The sequence below is a fragment of the Terrapene carolina genome, unplaced genomic scaffold (genome assembly GCF_002925995.2).
Source record: "Terrapene carolina triunguis isolate 2854851 unplaced genomic scaffold, T_m_triunguis-2.0 Scaffold111, whole genome shotgun sequence".
Taxonomy (NCBI): domain Eukaryota; kingdom Metazoa; phylum Chordata; order Testudines; family Emydidae; genus Terrapene; species Terrapene triunguis.
The window spans coordinates 517,112-536,591 of record NW_020664462.1 but is presented as its reverse complement, the minus strand read 5'-3'; the positions used below and the strand labels follow the sequence as shown (position 1 = coordinate 536,591).

Genomic DNA, 19,480 nt, shown 5'->3' with positions numbered 1-19,480 from the left:
TATTGGATGAAATCTGTACACCTCTACATATTGATCCTTCACTGTCAGTCTTGTAGACAAGTATTAAAGTGCAGTTCTGGGTTAACTATTGGGTGAAATTGCATTTTTCAGAATTTCAAGTCCTTGTTTGGACTTGATGGAGCATCTCATCATGCATCTATATACACAAAATGAAATACAATCCAGTACATTTTGGTGTGCTGAGGGAGAAAGCATAACCCAATATTGTAGTTATTGGTGCTATATAAACAATAGATGAGGTTTAGGTAATAGTAAATTGAGAGGGAGGCAGGCAAGTAGTGAGGAAGGAAAGACAGACAAGCTTTATGAACTTCAACAAGTGAAGAAAATTATAAAAGGTAGAAATTGGATCCCAAGAACAAGCCTTCGGCTTTATGGTCCACTTTTGTCCAAACTGCTAGGAAAGTAACAAATAAGATATTGCCCTTCCAAGAGTTCCCCGTTAAACATTTAACAAAAATATGGACAACAATAGCATCTGCTGGCACCCCTTGATGAGGAACATACAGTAAATGTCACTTCAGCTTGGTTCATGAAATGCTCTCTAGTCTCCATGAGCAGAGGCAGAACACAGTGCATCCAATTCTAATCTGTTTACCTGTTGTTTAAATAGTAAAAATCCCATCTGAACTAAAATCTGGCAATGGGATCCAAGGCTAGAAGAAATCTGACAGTTTTGAACAAAAGGTCTGACTTTAGCAAAGCTTTTGATACAGTCTCCCACAGTATTCTTGCCAGCAAGTTAAAGTAGTATGGGCTGGATGAATGGACTATAAGGTGGATAGAAAGCTGGCTAGATCGCCGGGCTCAACGGGTAGTGATCAATGGCTCCATGTCTAGTTGGCAGCCGGTTTCAAGCGGAGTGCCCCAGGGGTCGGTCCTGGGGCCGGTTTTGTTCAATATCTTCATTAATGATCTGGAGGATGGCGTGGACTGCACTCTCAGCAAGTTTGGAGATGACACTAAACTGGGAGGAGTGGTAGATACCCTGGAGGGTAGGGATAGGATACAGAGGGACCTAGACAAATTAGAGGATTGGGCCAAAAGAAACCTGATGAGGTTCAACAAGGACAAGTGCAGAGTCCTGCACTTAGGAAGGAAGAATCCCATGCACTGTTACAGACTAGAGACCGAATGGCTAGGAAACAGTTCTGCAGAAAAAGACCAAGGGGTTACAGTGGACGAGAAGCTGGATATGAGTCAACAGTGTGCCCTTGTTGCCAAGAAGGCTAACGGCATTTTGGGCTGTATAAGTGGGGGCATTGCCAGCAGATCAAGGGACGTGATCATTCCCCTCTATTCGACATTGGTGAGGCCTCATCTGGAGTATTGTGTCCAGTTTTGGGCCCCACACTACAAGAAGGATGTGGAAAAATTGGAAAAAGTCCAGCAGAGGGCAACAAAAATGATTAGGGGGGTGGAGCACATGACTTATGAGGAGAGGCTGAGGGAACTGGGATTGTTTAGTCTCCAGAAGAGAAGAATGAGGGGGGATTTGATAGCTGCTTTCAACTATCTGAAAGGGGGTTCCAAAGAGGATGGATCTAGACTGTTCTCAGTGGTACCTGATGACAGAACAAGGAGTAATGGTCTCAAGTTGCAGTTGGGGAGGTTTAGGTTGGATATTAGGAAAAACTTTTTCACTAGGAGGGTGGTGAAGCACTGGAATGGGTTACCTAGGGAGGTGGTGGAATCTCCTTCCTTAGAGGTTTTTAAGGTCCGGCTTGACAAAGCCCTGGCTGGGATGATTTAGTTGGGAATTGGTCCTGCTTTGAACAGGGGGTTGGACTAGATGACCTCCTGAGGTCCCTTCCAACCCTGATATTCTATGATTCTAGGATTCTATGCTTTTCTTTTTAAAAAAAAAATATATAGACAGTGTCTACAATAAGGACAGATGTGTTTTGATGACAAACATTACTGTTAATATGGACTGAATATAACGCAGACACTAGCTAATTAGTTGAAAAAGACTATTAGTTAAAAAAAAGATACCAAGACTGTCATTATTATGACTACAGATATGAGTTTCCTCAAACAAAGTGCTCTAAAGGAATAGGTTTACGTCAGTCCAAGATCAGTGGCAGATGTGAGCTATATGCTCCAATCTCTGTCACAGTGCTTCAAAAATACATGGAGGTGAGTTGAAGTACAGTTCATTTTCACAGATCTTGAACTAAAAGACCAATCTTACTACAATCTTAACAAAATGACCAAAAATGACTCAATTTAAACTGGCTCACACAGAAGCATCCCATTTCCACAGAGCTCATTAGGGCACAAGTGTACAATTACCAGATAACCTATTCTGCTGTTTTATTTTTTTAGATTGTGTCCTGTGCCTGATTAGAACACCAGGTTGACAGTCTATATAACTCACTGGGGTGTTACGGTCTTTGGAACTATGGGCAATGCATTTAGGAAAAAAATGTGAGAGTGGTATAGAAAAAACAACCTTAAGTGAGGTGGTGAGATTCCAGGATTTTGTTGGCTAGGGTGCAGCCCTAAGGTTATTTTAACAACGGTGTAGGTTAATACAGCCATACCTGTCCCCTCCATGGGTCTGAATATAGACTGTGGTTCAAAGCAAAGGTCTCTCTCATCCATCGCCCAGGTCTCGTTGCGATCCAGAAACTCTTTGTAGGACATTTTTTCACCCGTGATCTCTCTTGGGAATACTGAAATGTGAAGAAAAAGCAGCAACACATACCAGTAAGTCACTAAACTGAATTACTTCTGTATATATGGTTTATGTTACGCTGAGTGGCAGAACTCTTGCTAAGACTGACAGCACACATGATTTTTCAGTGAAATCAGACCCATCAATGTGCCGCAGTTCTACAATTTTAATGAAGTTTCTAAAGAGAAATGGAGGAAGGAATGGATTTGAAGAAGCTTGATAAAAATCAAGAATGGAGTATTTATAAACCACAAGGTGTTCAGATGCCTTTAAATGCTGAGAAATTAGTGCCAGCAGCACACCCTACCCTTTAGGGTGTACTTTCACCAGAAAATTACATCAAGTTAGAACATAACTTGAGGAGCCAGGTGAACAAAGACATCCCTTATTTGTGATTCATTTTTTTCTGGGAAAGAGTAGTTCATAGGAGCCTGGCAACGCTGCTGACCTCCCAGGCACAGCTGCACACTCCTAAATATTTATCTAGCAAAACATAAAAGAAAGCGCTTAAGCATCATTTTCATGGTCACTTGTCCCTGCTGGGGCTGTGTGTGCATCTCCAGTAACTACTACTGTATAAACTGAACTGAAATGTCTAATCCCTTCAGAAAGAAAAACAAAAGCAGCAGAGACCCATCAGTAAGAGCTGGGACAGAGGAAAACACTGGGGTCTGAATGAACTCAAACTCTGAGTCAAATAGAGCCTACTGGGCTCCTGCAAGGGTTAACTTACACCAAACGTTACAACTACCATAGGCCCAAAGTCAGAATCCCAGTGTTGCCAACATGTGATTTTATTGCAAGCCTGTGTGGCAGATTTGTAGAAATTTTGGTGGTGTCCAGAACCCGCCCCCCCAACTCCGCCCTCCCCCAAACTCTGCACCCCACCTGCCTAAGGCTCTGGGAGGGAGTTTGGGTGCGGGAGGGGGTCTGGGGTGCAGGCTCCAGGCTGGGGCAGGGGGTGGGTGTGCAGGAGCGGGTATGGGGTGCAGGCTCTGGGATGGAGTTTGGGGGTGGGAGGGGGTGCAGGGGTGAGGGCTGTGGGGCTGAGGATGAGGGGTTCATGATGCAGGAGGGGGCTGAGGCAGAGGATTAGGGTGCGGGGGGATGAGGGCTGGGGATGAGGGGTTTGGGGCGTTGGAGAGGCTCAGGGCTAAGGCGGAATGGCAGGGTAAGGGCAGCCTGCCCTGCCATTAGTGGATGGGGGCACTAGGACCCTGAGGCAGCAGACAGCAGTTGATGCCGGGAGCCGGTGTAGTGTAGATACCGCTCCGCGTAGGAATGTGCTACACCGGCAGCACAAGCAGGCACAGGAGAGGTGCGCGCCGCTTTTTTTCAGGCAGGGACGCAGCGGGGCAGGGGGGGAAGACGCGCAGGGGGAGAGGTGGCCAAGGGAGAGACCCAGCTCCAAATACTGGTGGAGCAAGGCCCCCGGCCCTGAATATTCCTGGAGCCCGGGCACCACAAAAGAATATAACTCGCCGCCTATGACTGCAAGTCTCTCAATATTTGGTTGTTTTGCGAAAGCCCAATCACCGGCAGTTATTTGAATCATCTGGTCCAGTCTGGCAATTCCATGTTCCTATGAGATCTCAGAAAACTCAGCGTTTCACAACTGTCCATAAAGATTCCCTCTATTCTGCTCCAACCCACAATTTACCTGAAAACCTTATAAACCATCTGGGGTTTGCCAGGCATGTATGGGAATCAACAGAGAATGTGTAGGATGAGGGACAAAGCAGTGCATGGGGGGAAAGTGTCATTGAGCAGGAAGGGAGTTCTGACTGATGAGGCTGAACAAGACAGACTGGGAGTCTTGAAGAGCTCAGCGGAAGACAGGAGATATTCAAGGGGATCTGCATAAGGCTTTATTAAAAGCTCATAGTTACCTAAAGATGCCTATTGGCATATCGGTGCCAGTTAATTACATGCAGTTAACAATACAAGTATATTGCCAAATCCTAGACGTACCTTTGAGGGCCAGAAAATGGGAATTTAAAATGTATACACCTATTAAAGTGTTTTGATAACAATGCACAATACATATACAAGTGCATACACCACCTCTGTATGGTAATACACATGCACCAAGACAGAAAAAAATGTGTTTAGAAAAGGAGGACTTCACAATGTTCAATTTCTGACTACCATTGATGGAGGACTCCTAGCTAGCACAATGGGATCCTACAGATGCTACTAGCATCCTAAACCAGTTCCTGGTTTGGCAAGAGTATGCTGGGTTTTCTGTTGGTGTCTCTTAGCTATTATACCGCTAAATGACTGAATTTGATATGGTTCACTTCAGCAAGGAGGGTGTACAAGCTTCCCAGGCCAGGTTTTAAGATAGCACTGCTTCCTGCATGCAGAGGATAAAGGTGTGAATGTGTGTACTGGGGCGGAATGTGGAGGGAACAAAACTGCTGTGTGCGTGGAGGGGGTGGGGAGATCAATGCAGACAATGTTTGACGATAAACTGGTGTCAGACTAGATGATATGCAGGCAAACTGACAATTTAACAGCAATATTTTACCAAAACAGACAATGATAATTAAGGTTTGCAAAGTGCTATTATAAATGTGAAGAGACACCATTATTCACAATTATTTGCAGGGTAGAGTAGCAAGGGATTTAATTAACATCTACTATAAGCTCCTATTTAAGCTGTAAGCTCCTCCGGACAGGAACATGACAGTCTTTTGTCTGCCTATAGAGCATCACATGAAATAATAGGAAGAAGTAAATGTTTACGCCAATGTGAGGAAACAGACTGAGAAAAATTAGGGGAATTTGACAGGAATTTCCCCTATGAAAATTTCCCCTGATCCAAAAGTCTCATTGACCCCAATGGGCTTTGAGTGGGCTCTAAATGCTTTAGAAAAAACTTTTAGTTCTAGAGCTAGAATAAAAACACACATTTATAAGTTGTTGGTACCTATCGTACCAGAAGAGAAACCAGAACTTTATGGCATTGGTAGGTAAGCAGGAGGAAATAACTTTTAAATTATTATTTTAAGATGTATTTGTAAGTAGCAGAGTGATTACATCTGTGCCTTTAAATAAAGGGAGGGGGAATTTCCCTGGAATGTAGGGCATGCTGGGAATGGAGAGAAAGCAGGAAAACAAGACAGTGGCTAGAGAGCAGGACAAGAAGAATTATGCTTAGAGCTGCTAAATATAACAAAACTCCTATAATGCTGTGGATACATTTTGATTTATATTTGCATTTATAAAGCATTTGTTGTAGCAAAAACACTAGAGACTGGGCAATGGAGATCCAGACGCTGCTGCTGTGGGCTAGGACAGCCAAACCAACAGAAAACAAAGCTTTGTTTGCTTTACATAAGTACCTAGCTCTTATATAGGGCTTTACATCAATACAGCTCAAATCAGTTCAGAAGCTAGTATCATTACCATCATTTTACAAATGGGGAAGCTGAGGCAGAGGGGCAAAGTGCCTTGTCCAAGGTCACCCAGCAAGGTCAGTGGCAGAGTCAGGGATGGAACTCAGGTCTTCTAAGTCTCAATCCAGTGCTCTATCCACTAGGAAACCCTGCCTCCCCTACACAGAGCTGTTTTATATAAGCTGTGCTAAACTACGATTGCCACTGGCATTTAACTTATAATGTGAGTGGACCAAGAATGAAGACAGAATTTTATATTACATATATTCTGTTCCTTACCAATGTTGACAACTTTTTAAAAAGAGACTTCCAGTTCACCCTTTTAAAAACTATCGCTATTCTAGGCCAATATTTTGTATATTAAAATGGACTGAGTTATAATTGAGGACTAAAAAAATTTAAATTCCTCAAGCTCATTTGATTCATTTCAATGCACAATACTTGGCCATCCAGACAAATTTAACTGGTGATGGTATTGTTCCATTGGGCATGGAATAAAAAAAGAATTCCGAAGACTGAGGAAAAAGGTGAGGCAGCTCTTCATTTTGAGTCACAGTCCTCTCCCATCCCACCCCCACTGCCTCCAAACATAAATCCTACATACAGCCAGTATTTCAGAGTAAATAAAACCACCCAAGTGTCTGTTAAAATCACAGGAGGCCACACTCAAGGAAAGTGCCTGCTTTTCAATTTGACAAAAGTTATTCTTCACCAGACTCTACCAGCAAGGGACAACATACCTAACTTCAAAAGAGGTGCAGGTCAATATCAAATTTGTAGCAAACCTATGAACTAATAAAGTGTGCTAACAAGAGTTAAAAACCCATATGTAACTTGATCACGGATATCATTACACTGTCTGAAATTACAACTGAAAGTACCAGACTGGTGGGAAAATGCCACCTATAACATATTCACAAACAAGCTGCTTCTGAAGTCAGAAACATGGATCCTACGCAAGCAGCACTTTCCCTGAGCTGAGCCCGCTGTAGGTCCCAATGATTGCAAATGTTTACTAAGGCTACAGACAGCACTGATTTGTTTGTTTTTATCATCTGTTCTGCAGAGATCAGCGTGGCAAAGTAAACCAACTGAAAAGTTAATCCATATAAAACAGCACTTCTGGCAACCTACAGCATGGAGGCTTCCAATGTGAAGAGCCTGCTGTGCTCAAAGGTTCACGTAAAGAATTGTACCCACTATGCTATACGGTGCCATACAGCGAACTTTCAGCAAGGAGTGCTTTTTGAGTAGAGGATTACCATAATAAAGTCTACTCCCTCGAGAAGAGCTTAATCTGGCTAGGTCACTGATCAGACATTTAACTCTAGGTTAAATATCTTCACAATCAATGAGTTTATAGGAATGAGCTGCACCTGCCAGCACCAAATCAAGCCTGAGGGTAAAAGAGGGGCTTAAAAGCTTTGTTTTCTAGAGTTGCCAACTAATTGATCAAAATCATTTCAGTGGTTCTGTCCTTTCAATGGATACAAAGTTTGTCTGGCTTAAGCTAGAGCAATACCTTTACTCTCTTATCAAACTAATCCACTCCCTGGATTAAGTTCTTGCCAGTGTTAAAGGAAACAAAGGAATTCCCTCCATCTCTCTGGGGTGTTTTTAACTTTGGGGGGAAATGTAATTTAAAAGTGCTGTTACATGGAAGGTGATTTGAAAACACATGGTTTAAAAAATCCTACACCAGTTTTTTTTAGCTCTTAGAGCAGTCAACATTTTGGTTTTATGTCCAGAAGAGCGGCTGAGTGGTTCCCCACTGCACAGCTACACTTCAAAATGTTGCTTTGTAGATCTGCTAAACACCGGGACCTTAAGAACTTTGAATTTATCAACACGGAAACAGAAGTCCTTAAAAGCTCATATCTATAGTTGCCTGTATATAGAATCATAGAAGATTGGGGTTGGAAGAGACCTCGAGGTCATCTAGTCCAAGTCCCTGCTCAAAGCAGGACCAATCCCAACTAAATCATCCCAGCCAGGGCTTTGTCAAGCTGAGCTTTAAAAAACTCTAAGGATGGAGATTCCACCACCTCCCTAGTAACCCATTTCAGTGCTTCACCACCCTCTTAGTGAAATAGTGTTTCCTAATATCCAACCTAGACCTCCCCCACTGCAACTTGAGACCACTGCTTCTTGTTCTGTCATCTGTCACCACTGAGAACAGCCAAGCACCATCCTCATTGGAACCCCCTTTCAAGTAGTTGAAGGCTGCTATCAAATCCCCCCTCACTCTTCTCTTCTGCAGACTAAATAACCCCAGTTCCCTCAGCCTCTCCTCGTAAGTCATGTGCCCCCGCCCCCTAATCATTTTAGTTGCCCTCCGCTGGACTCTCTCCAATTTGTCCACAACCCTTCTGTAGTGGGGGGCCCAAACTGGATGCAATACTCCAGATGCAGCCTCACCAGTGCCGAATAGAGGGGAATAATCACTTCCCTCGATCTGCTGGCAATGCTCCTACTAATTCAGACCAATATGCTGTTTGTCTTCTTGGCAACAAGGGCACACAGTTGACTCATATCCAGCTTCTCCTCCACTGTAATCCCCAGGTCCTTTTCAGCAGAACTGCCACTTAGTCAGTCGGTCCCCAGCCTGTAGCAGTGCATGGGATTCTTCCATCCTAAGTGCAGGACTCTGCACTTATCCTCGCTGAACCTCCTCAGATTTCTTTTGGCCCAATCCTCCAATTTGTCTAGGTCACTCTGGACCCTATCCCTACCCTCCAGAGTATCTACCTCTCCCCCCAGCTTAGTGTCATCCGTGAACTTGCTGAGGGTGCAATTAATCTCATCATCCAGATCATTAATGAAGATGTTGAACAAAACTGGCCCCAGGACTGACCCCTGGGGCACTCCGCTTGATACCGGCTGCCAGCTATTCTTAAAATTACTATTCTTAGTAATTTTCCTTGTTTTCTAGTCTTCTGCGTATTTCTGTAATGGGTCACATATGGCAAGCAGTGTCATCTAGTAGTCTGTAAAGAGAGTCAATCTCTGGGTTATCCCTTGATCCGACAATGACTCATGTGACCTTTGGCAAGTAATATAAGGCCTGATCCTGTAAAATGTTAGGTGCAGAACATCGCCAACTCTCACTGACTTCAAAGTGAGCTGAGGGCACTCAGCATCTTGCAGGATTATGTCCTCAACCTTTCAAGTGCTTCTGTTTCCACATCCGTAAAATAGGATAATATTGACCTACCTCTCCGGGATGTCATGAAGTTAAAAAATTTCAAGTGCTTTGAGATCCTTGTCCAAAAGCACAGAATGTTACAAGCCTCAGATACATGTTTATGAGTTGCTTAATTCCCAAAACTGGGAGAGAAAAGGAGGAATGAAGGACTGGATGGCGAAACATTAAACCTATTCCACCTGACTTCATGCCCTTATACAAACTCCTACCTCTTCTGTCATAAAAGCTCAAAACTAAATGGTCCTAGGTGAATCAAGCGTACAGTCTTCTGTCAATACTTAATAGCCCTGGGGGACGAATGTTTATAGAGCAAAATCAGAGTTGTCAGTCTCTGCTCCAGAAGCAGCCCATGCCATGGAGACTGTGCCACCTTCCACCTACAGAGAATGTGGGTCCCTTCAGGTCTAGATTGAAGTCTTTAGTGGGGCAGCATGAGGAAATCTGCACTGCAGCTGCCAGGCTGCAATCCTACCTGGCTTAAGGATATACAGCCAGGAAGGAGTATTTATTATAATTGAAAGAAATTATTCCATGAGCAATTTGAAAGCACAATTGGCTTCTGTCACTTTTAATCCTGAAGATTTTTATGTCTAAGAATAAGCCTGCCAATCACACTGAAATAGCAGCTAGAAATTACATTTTCACTCACCTGACAAATTCACAGTTTACTATTACTATCCAGTGCCTATAGAAGGGAGGGGGTGTATGAGTACTCGGCAGCACTCCCTACACAATCACCACATTGTGTTATAGCCCCTTTTCCCTACCCTTTGGCAGTCTTATCTATTATGCTTGTAAGATCTTTGAGACAGACCCTGTCTGCTACTCTGTATGGTGGCTAGCTAGCACTTTGGGGCCCTGGTTTTGGTTGGTTCCTATACACTACCACGATCTCTATAGTAAGATTCCAGGAATGTCATTATGTGTCACCTGAAGCCTAGAATGTCTGTTGAGTAAGTGTGACGTTATGGAAGCAGCTACCAGTATGGCTGAGCGCTCTTTTTGTTCAAAATATCACCAGATTCAATTATCATTGGGATTCACAAACTGTTACCATCCAATTTTTAAGTTCTCAGCCATTTTTTTTAAATACAAATGATTTTATTAATTATACCCACAAGACAGCACCAGGCTTTCAGCTTCTTATTATAATGAGCTGTCTGGAAACAGAGCAGCTGAAATTTCAAGCCTAAGAGAAGAAAGGATTTAAACTAAAGCGAAAGGAGGGATGGATCCTTACAATTGGAAAATTCCATGACAGTTGGTAAGTTGACGGGAGGGGGAAAAGAGGAGGTACTGATGAGAGATGGCCAAAAGGACAAGACCTCTCAGATGTTTGGGAAAGAAAAGTTATAACTAGGTAAAAAGGGGGGATGCCCCAGGCATGAGGAAATGAAGACAGTATACTAACCTTATATTTCTGTCACTAGTCTAATACATGTAAATTAAGTTAAGATGAAGTGCTGAAACTTACAGAAAAACCAATGTAAAGAGTCTGCATATTTGGGGTTGGGATATAAGGTGCATGAAAGATAGTTAGGTACAACAGTTGAGTGTCAGAAAAAACCTAGGTTAAGTTCCCAGTAACTGGAGGTCTCTGAGTATATTGCTTCCTTAAATCCAGACTCTTGGAACTGTGCTCAGACAAAACCCTCAAAACATTAAAAGCAGTTATGCTGCAGTGAGGTTACATGCCTCTTAACATGAACTGCTCTGCTCCTACAGTAGCCAAAGAGAGGCACCACTGCTGCTTCCCTCAGACTCTTCAGTTCCCATTTGCCTGTCCAGAACACAGACTCCAGAGGAATGCTGCCACAGAAGCACTGATCTATCGAAAAACTGTATTTTGGGGACTGCGGTTACTGCTAAGTAATCAGGCTTACTACATTAAATTGCCTTCAGAGTTCTGCACTCTTCAGGAAATACACACTTGCACCAGTGACTAGGTGAACAGCAGAGTAAGATGGTTTACATAGGGACTGCAATGTTGCCCTAATAAAGCAGGCACCTGACCTAACCTTTGCATCTAGATAGTATGGATTGCGGGAAGTACACACTGGGCTGTCTCATGGCTGCGCTACAGATTTTAGCAACATGAATTCTATGAAGGGAGAGTTTCAGAAGATGCAGATGCGGATGAAAGACCACCCTATCAGAGACATTGTTCAATCAAATCTGGCTGCGGGCACTGCAACCAAAAAATCTGCTTTACCGGTAAGAAGCCAATACAATCCCCCGAGGACAATAAAATGGGCGAGAATATTAAGGACCAAAAAAAGCTTCCTTGAGAAGCTGCAAAGAATTTCCGATGGAGCTCACAGTTCAGAAGCCATTTCAACAAAGGTTTAATAAAAAGAACATGCTCTCCACTATGTCCTGCATTGCTGCAAAAAGCTGCTAGATGTCACTAAGTTAAGATCCCAACCAGTGAGAAATGGCAGTCTCCCATGACCAGGCCAAATACTAAAGGGAACCCAAATCAAGAAATACATCCACTGAAATGCAACATTAAAGAGTCAAAGACCTGGGATTTCAGAATGAAATATCCTATATTGCCAGGATATCTGAATATTAAAGATTCTAAAACCTTGAAAGACATATTGACCAGAAAATCACTTCAATTCACTAACTACGGCTATTTCCTTTGTTTAATAAATCAGTTTTATATGCAAAACATGTTTTGATAAATTTTTCTTATGTATCCAGAACTTTTAAAGTAGTTTTATTTAATAAACAAATGTAAACGCTGTTTTTGTGCATTTTTAATTGAATTTGAATTTCCATCCCAATAGAGCTTGACAAATTGCAATCAAAAAATAAAATCTACTAAGAAAAAGGCTTCATTCCCATTTTCTAATATACTAAAAATGGAAAAATTAAGAATCTCATTAAATATAAGATAAGCTCCATAGTTGCTTAAATAAATGTGTATAGATATAACATATCCTCCTGGTTAGCAAAAAGAAGCACCAAGTTAACGTAAAGGCTATATAAATTTAGTTGCAAATCAACATGTTTTAATGGTTACCAACCAATGAGAATCAAGCTCTCTTAAGGAAAATAAAGTACAAATGCAAAATAATTAAAATCAATTATTTAAAATCAAGGCTTCCTGCTTGCTGATTTAAATAATTATCAAATCAATCTACCCTGCACTGTGCTGTCCAAGCATCAAATGAGAAGTAGGTTCTGGATGCAGAATGTCTGAGCCTTAGATCAGGCCTAACTGAAAGAAATAACAGGTCTCCTGGGATAAGTACTTATGCTTTGAGTAATCAAGGCAGAATCCCATGCCAAAGCCTTGAGTAGCACCTTACAAAATTAGGGAAAATGTGGGGAAGGAGGGACAAAAGACAGGAAAAAAGGAGTGTTTCAGTTTAGCAGGAAGAAATACCTTCATGCCAGCAGATTCTCATCTGCTGTGGGGCAGAAGCCCTTCCAGCCACAGTGGGGGGAAAAAAACAGGCTATGACCTAAATATTTTACTGGGTTTTTGAAACTGGTAGGGTGGAGTAGGGTGGGGTTGAGGGGGGGTTAATTCTCCAGTAATTGTATGACTTTAAATTAGGTTTAGGATTCTTAGACTATCTAAATGTTTAAATAAAGCTGAATGACTGTTGCTTCCTCTACCTAAAGAGCAGTATTCATAGATCCAAAGGCCAGAAGGGACCACTATGATCATCTAGTTTGACCTCCTGTATCACACAGGCCATAGAACTTCCCCCAAAATAATTCCTAGAGCAGAGCTTTTAGAAAAACATCCACTCTTGATTTAAAAATAGTCAGTGATGGAGTTTTCACACCCCTGAGCGATGTACTTATATACTACAAACTTACATTGGCATCTCTGGCTTTAGTCATTTCTGAAGATGAGTAGGAAAAAAAACCAAAACATTGTTTTCCTAATGTTAAGTTCGTTCCAAGAACTTTTCTTTAAGGAGCTCCAGTGTTTCCATGCTTTGGAGCAGATTCTTGAAATTTGGCAAAGGAGAACTCGTGTCTGAGATGTGCTTTTTACTATTCCTGTGAAAGAACACCCAAATTTGGCCAATCTATGAGCCTCTGGAAAATCTCCATTTGCACATGCTCAGTAGAAACTTGTTAGAGTTTGGCTGCTAAATTCTCCAAAGATTCTGTGCGCACTGATCATGCTTCAGCCCCGCATAGCTCCTACATACGACTGGACTGCACATGTGCCATCACACAGAGTGACTGAGCAGGCTCCATCCTGGGGCTGCCAGGGCAGGCGGAACAGGACTTCCTCTGCAATTGCTGCTCTGGGCCACTGTGGTAGTGGGCAACAGAATAGACAACAGGGAAATCATCTCTTTTGTGTTCTCAGTGCTCCCTTTGCTGGCGCCCGGGCAGTAAGGAGAAAAAGGAAGCAGCTTGACTTAGAATAGAGGGGTGAGGAAGGTACACACTGGGAGACGGAGTTGCAGGAGCCGGGAGGGATGGAGGGAGCAAAGGGGAAGACAAGAGCTGGGAGAGTCTAGGGGTATATAGGCACAAATGGAGGGGAGGATTGAAGCAGAGAGGGAGAACAGAGGCAGAAGGGACAATAAATACTAGAGCACAGTCCCCTCCATAACCTGAAATTGAACCCAATGTCCTACATTCCTCTACTGTCAGCAAACAGTGGTGAAATCCACTGGCAAAGTGTGTGCCGGATCTCCCTCAAGGGCCTGACCCACATAGTCAGCCTCCTGCTGCTACCTGTTACTCAGCTCATGTAGTAGAGGTCTATGCTGCAGATATAATGTCCAAACCCTGCTGATGACCCAAATTAGGGGTCAATATGGTCCCACAGATGGAATTTGGTTTTGCATTTGCTTTTTAAAGAAATTAGGAAATGATATTAAAACTACATTAAGTATTAAGGTTGCAAAGTCAAGCACTCAAAAGTTAGGAAATGCCAGAATTAAGGCTGCCTGTGTAACCTTAATTTGTACCCCATAATGTATATGCATTATGATATAGTCTTTAATTACATGATCACATACTATGTTTTCCATATTATTTTTTCCAATTGTGTGTTCCTCATCTAAGATATGAGTCAGATTCAGACATTGCCCATGAGCCTCAGACAGATAACTGGCCATTACGTACTGAACCACATATGTATGCAGTGCTCTGCAAAGATCACACATTCTACTATATGCCCAACCTAGATTTTTAAATATGCTTTCTTGATTGTTATGCCTTGGTTTTCTCTCACACCCCATTCTAAAACGGCGTCTCTCTGGAAAATGGAGAAAAGGAGAAAGTGTCACTATGCAGGACAGCTGCGAGAGGGCAAAAAACTAGTAACGAAAAGGTGGTGCAGGCCCTGATCAGTTTCTGATTCTAGGAGGAAACAAACAGCAATTTTTGAGCTGAGTCACTGAATAACCAAACAGCCATTTCTGAGCTATCACTGTATGTGAACAAGGTGCCTGACCCATTAGAGACCATCTGCTTCTGGATAGATTTTACTTTTTTTTTAAATAACAAAAGCACTTCAAGTCCTATTTTTACACTAAAGACTCGAGAGGTTTATTTCCACAATTATTGTCATATGCACAAGTGAGAGCTCAGTGCGTGAAACAGCTCTACTTAAGAACCATCCTTCTACCCCTAACAAACCCACTGTATCAGAGCAACATTTTAACTGAATTTTGGATGGACACAGGCAAATTAGTCATTAAACAAGGTTCCTTACCAGTGTTACTATATATCACCTTAGTGTATTAAAACTGAAATTTAAAACTCTGGTTTTACACTACACTTCGTTTTTTGCAGGGACTGTTTTGTTGTGAATGTCACAGAGTTTGAACAATATAACTAGAGTAGTCTATAATTGTTTTACTTCAGGGTCCTTTCACAATGCTGCTGAGTTCTTTGCAGCCATTGAAAAGTGCTTCAACCCAAAGAAGAAAGAAAAATTAAAAATTGTATTGATTGTGTGTGTATAAAAAACGAACAGCCTAAATACATATAGTTATGAGTATGGAGAAATAAGAGGATAAATAAGTGCCTAGATACTATGACAGGCTCCCTAAAAATGCACGATACCTATTTAAGTCAATTGAAATACTCCAGCTGGCTTCAATGGGCATTGGATCAGATTTTATGTAAAGAGTCCTTATGAAACATTGAATTTACAAGAGTGCTTCTATTGCAAATAGTTCATCGTGCAAGGCTACTGTGAGTTGTGTGTATTTACGTTTATGTTAAATCTAGGGTATAAGGCTGTAAAGATACACAGGGGTACGAGAGGATCATCAACACTTAGGGTACGTCTATACTTACCCGATGGTTCGGCGGCAAGCAATTGATCTTCTGGGATCGATTTATCACGTCTTGTCTAGATGCGATAAAACGATCCCGGAAGTGATCGCCATCGACGCTGGTAATCCTGCTCCGCGAGAGGAGTAGGCGGAGTCGACGGGGGAGCCTGCCTGCTGCGTGTGGACCCGCGGTAAGTACCTTTAAGTTCGAACTAAGATACTTTGACTTCAGCTACGTTATTCACGTAGCTGAAGTTGCGTATCTTAGTTCGAACTGGGGGCTTAGTGTGGACCAGCCCTTAGGGGACCAGAGGAGATTAGAGAAATTCAAGAGTCACACACTTTCAAAATACCTGACAGAGATAAATTTTAGAGACACTGTTTACTCACAACCGATCCCTTTACTAATTGACAGTGTGGGGAGAGGTTGTAATGTTGAGTATTATTTGTATTACAATAGCATTTAGAGGCCCCAGCCAAGATCAAGGCCCCACTGTGCTAGGCATTACACACAGTGAGAGTTCGTCCCTTATGCTATCATCATATCAGAGCCGCTGACAACTGTAGTTTACAGAAATGGGCTGTTACCTAGCTTGCTGTCATTCCTCATTCTAGTCATGAAAAAGATTATTTCTTATGAAATGGCTTCTGGCAAATTCAAATAGATTAACGCTGATCCAGGAGATAGGGGGGAGGGATAGTTCAGTGGTTTGAGCATTGGCCTGCTAAACCCAGGGTTGTGAGTTCAATCCTTCAGGGGGCCACTTAGGGATCTGGGGAAAAATCAGTACTTGGTCCTGCTAGTGAAGGCAGGGGGCTGGACTTGACTCGATGACCTTTCAAGGTCCCTTCCAGTTCTAGGAGATGGGATATCTCCATTAATTATTATTAATTATTATTATTATTAAAATACCCAATTCATATTTCTGTATTATAAATAAATTCCATGTGGGAAGAGGATGGGATAGCTGCTCTCAGTCTGTAAGGAACAGGCAGAGAGTTAGCACTGGAGGAGGAGATCTTATCATATCTCTCAAAATAAACAAGTGTCAAAGCTAATCAGTAGAAAGCCAGGTAATTCCTGAAGTGGTTTTAGTGATCCAGTAGGTGTTACTCTGTCAGTGAGTCCTGAACTAACACTCCAATATGATATTGGGGGTACTGTACTCCTGAAGAGGCCATCTCTTGAAAGATTTCAAAGGGGTCCTGAAAGACCTCATGGCACTTTGAAGAGAAGGTGTTCACTTCAGTCTCCCAACAAATTCCAATTAGAGTAACTAGAGGGTTGCACATTTTGCTGCTACTGTAGGCTGAGCTCATTGCACACACCAGGTCCTCGTTACATCTCTCCATTCCCCCCCCCCATAAGTTGTGTGTGCCCCCCATGACCTCCTTGCAAGTGTCCCCCATTCTGCACTCATGCCAGGGGCTGGGTGGTTCCCCTTCTGCCCATCCTAGGGTCCCCCATCCCAGTGCTTTATGCTCCCCATTTCCCCTTCCCCCTATATGCCACCATGTATACTGTTATGCTGGACTGTATTAATGGCATAAATCAGTTCTTTTATCTATAGACAACTACAGAGGTAGCTGAAGCTGACAGGTTTGCTCACCAAATGCCAGGGCTCCATCTGCCGCAAAATATTCCCTATATACTGCTGCCGCTCCCCCGTCGACTCTGCCTGCGCCTCTCGCAGCGGTGGAGTACAGGACTTGACGGAAGAGCACTCGGGGGTCAATTTTCGCATCTAGACTAGACACAATAAATCGACCCCCGCTGGATCTATCGCTGCCCGCCGATCCGGTGGGTAGTGTAGACATACCCCAAGATTGAAATCCTGGCCCCACTGAAGTCAATGGGAGTTTTGCACTAAACTTCAGTGGGGCCAGAATTCACCCCCAAATATCCAGCATACTAGAGGAAAACAATGAGTGACAAGCATATGGTGCATAGACAATGCTGATCGTATAAGACAAATAAACCATTCACTGGCCTCTGACCAAACAGTACTTGTCAATCCATTGTTGCAAGAGAGCACAGTGGAGAGGAATGAGCAGAAGCAAAGAGTCAGGAGTGCCTAATTTGAACTCAACTCTTTCACTGACTTGTGAGAAAAGGGGGGAAAGAATGTTCTGTCAGTGGTGATAACACCAGGTATGCTAGTAAATGTACTGGTTTCCTAGTTACCCCCCCCCCACTCCCCCGCATGGCACCTTCTTCAGATGTTTTTGTTATCTACGTTTTGGAACAAGAGACGCTTGCACACTAGAAAATACATATTTGAGGTCAAATGTGGTTTGGGGGGTGAGATGGAAAGGAATATACCCATACTGTAGCTCAAAACAAACAGTCACAAGGTATGAATATTTCCATTTCTAGCCACAGTGTGGCTATTAATGCTTGCACAGTGGATAGATCACTTGATGATTACCTGTTCTGTTCATTCCCTCTGGGGCACCTAGTATTGGCTGCTGTGGGAATACAGGATACTGGGCTAGTTGGACCTTGGTCTGACCCAGTATGGCCATTCTTATGTTCACAGATTTAAAATGCTGCAATTTTCTTTTTGTTGCATAAACTCCTCTTGCATTTTCACCCATTCCCTGGAACCTGCACAGCTTTGCACAAGAAGCATGAAATTGTCTCGACAAACCAGTGCCATTCAGGATTAATGGACATGAAGACTGCATTCAAGAAACAATTTATTAAAAACTATTGTGGGTGTAAATATACAGGAGCCTCCATATGTTTGTTCTGCAGAGTGAGCTAGAGATCACGGAAATAATGCTTAAAATAGCAAACTTCCCTTCAGCATTATAGTCGAGTTTGTTTAATGCTGAGATTATAGTCTGTTTCTCAGCCTATATTCACACACACACTGCTGCTGACCTAGTTTCAGTTCTTAAAATCCTATGGCAAAGGGAGTAAATTCACATGAGGGATCAGAAGCAGTCAAGAGAAATATCTACCACATTTAGAATGCCATTAATTCCAGATAGTGTCAAACTAATGACGTGAGGGACATCAAAGCAAGAAGCTATTTACATAATACTAGAGGAAACTATGATTCCATTGCTATTTATCTGGGAAGCTTCTGTTTAGGAGATGATGGGAGAATGACAGGCTGCTTCTGCTCACTGAAATCATTATCACTTACCATTTTATGAAAAAGGGTTATCACTCAACGTTCAGGGAATATTGAAATCCCTCAACAAGGGGAAAACATTTTTGCTAAGTAAAGATTTGGCAACATTTCCTTCTTCTTACAGAAATAGCTCCAACCAAGGAAGGATTATTATTCTAGCAGACAAGCCACTCAAAGTGATGCACAGCAGTCTTTTAAAGGGTCAGCTATTGCCGCTCTTCACCTGCAATGGGGGACTACTAGAGGTGGCATATGCATCCAACTATCTTAGCACCTGCTTCAGATGAGCAAATACAAGGAGAGCACAGAGGAGACCAAAAAGAGTAGGAAGATGATCTGTTATGCAGATCTTTTCCTTTCTGCAGCCTGTACAGTCTCACCTTCATGATTTTGACAGAGACAGGTTCCAGGCACTCAGACAAAATAGAATTGATAATGCCCCCGCCTTTCCTTGACAGTAACTAAATTGGACATTTCCAGGGTTGTCAGAAGACTTTCATGGACTATGAAGCTCCATCTACATTAAGAACTGCAGTGATTGCACTGCAGGGCATTTTTGTAGCCAGGGCAGACGAGTCTGTTCTGTTTTTGTTTTAGAAAAAAAATATAGCACTGAAAAGCAACTTTGACCTTGAAACACAGCTAAGTGACTGAAGTGCACTTGCATTCATTCTATATTCATTTATCCCAAACTTTCCAAGATTACTTCAGAGGTGCCACAAAAGAATTAGCTTTTACCTCATCAACTCAACGTCATTTAG

General features: G+C 42.5%; 1 protein-coding gene across 1 annotated transcript in view; it reads right to left on the bottom strand.

The window, feature by feature from the left end:
- LOC112102497 (titin homolog) overlaps nucleotides 1-19,480 on the bottom strand; it is a 176,209-nt gene that overhangs the window by 33,828 nt on the left and 122,901 nt on the right. Inside the window, exon 5 of the mRNA XM_029911616.1 lies at nucleotides 2,568-2,699. Coding sequence (XP_029767476.1) covers nucleotides 2,568-2,699 — 132 coding nt within the window. The remainder of the gene's footprint in view (nucleotides 1-2,567; nucleotides 2,700-19,480) is intronic.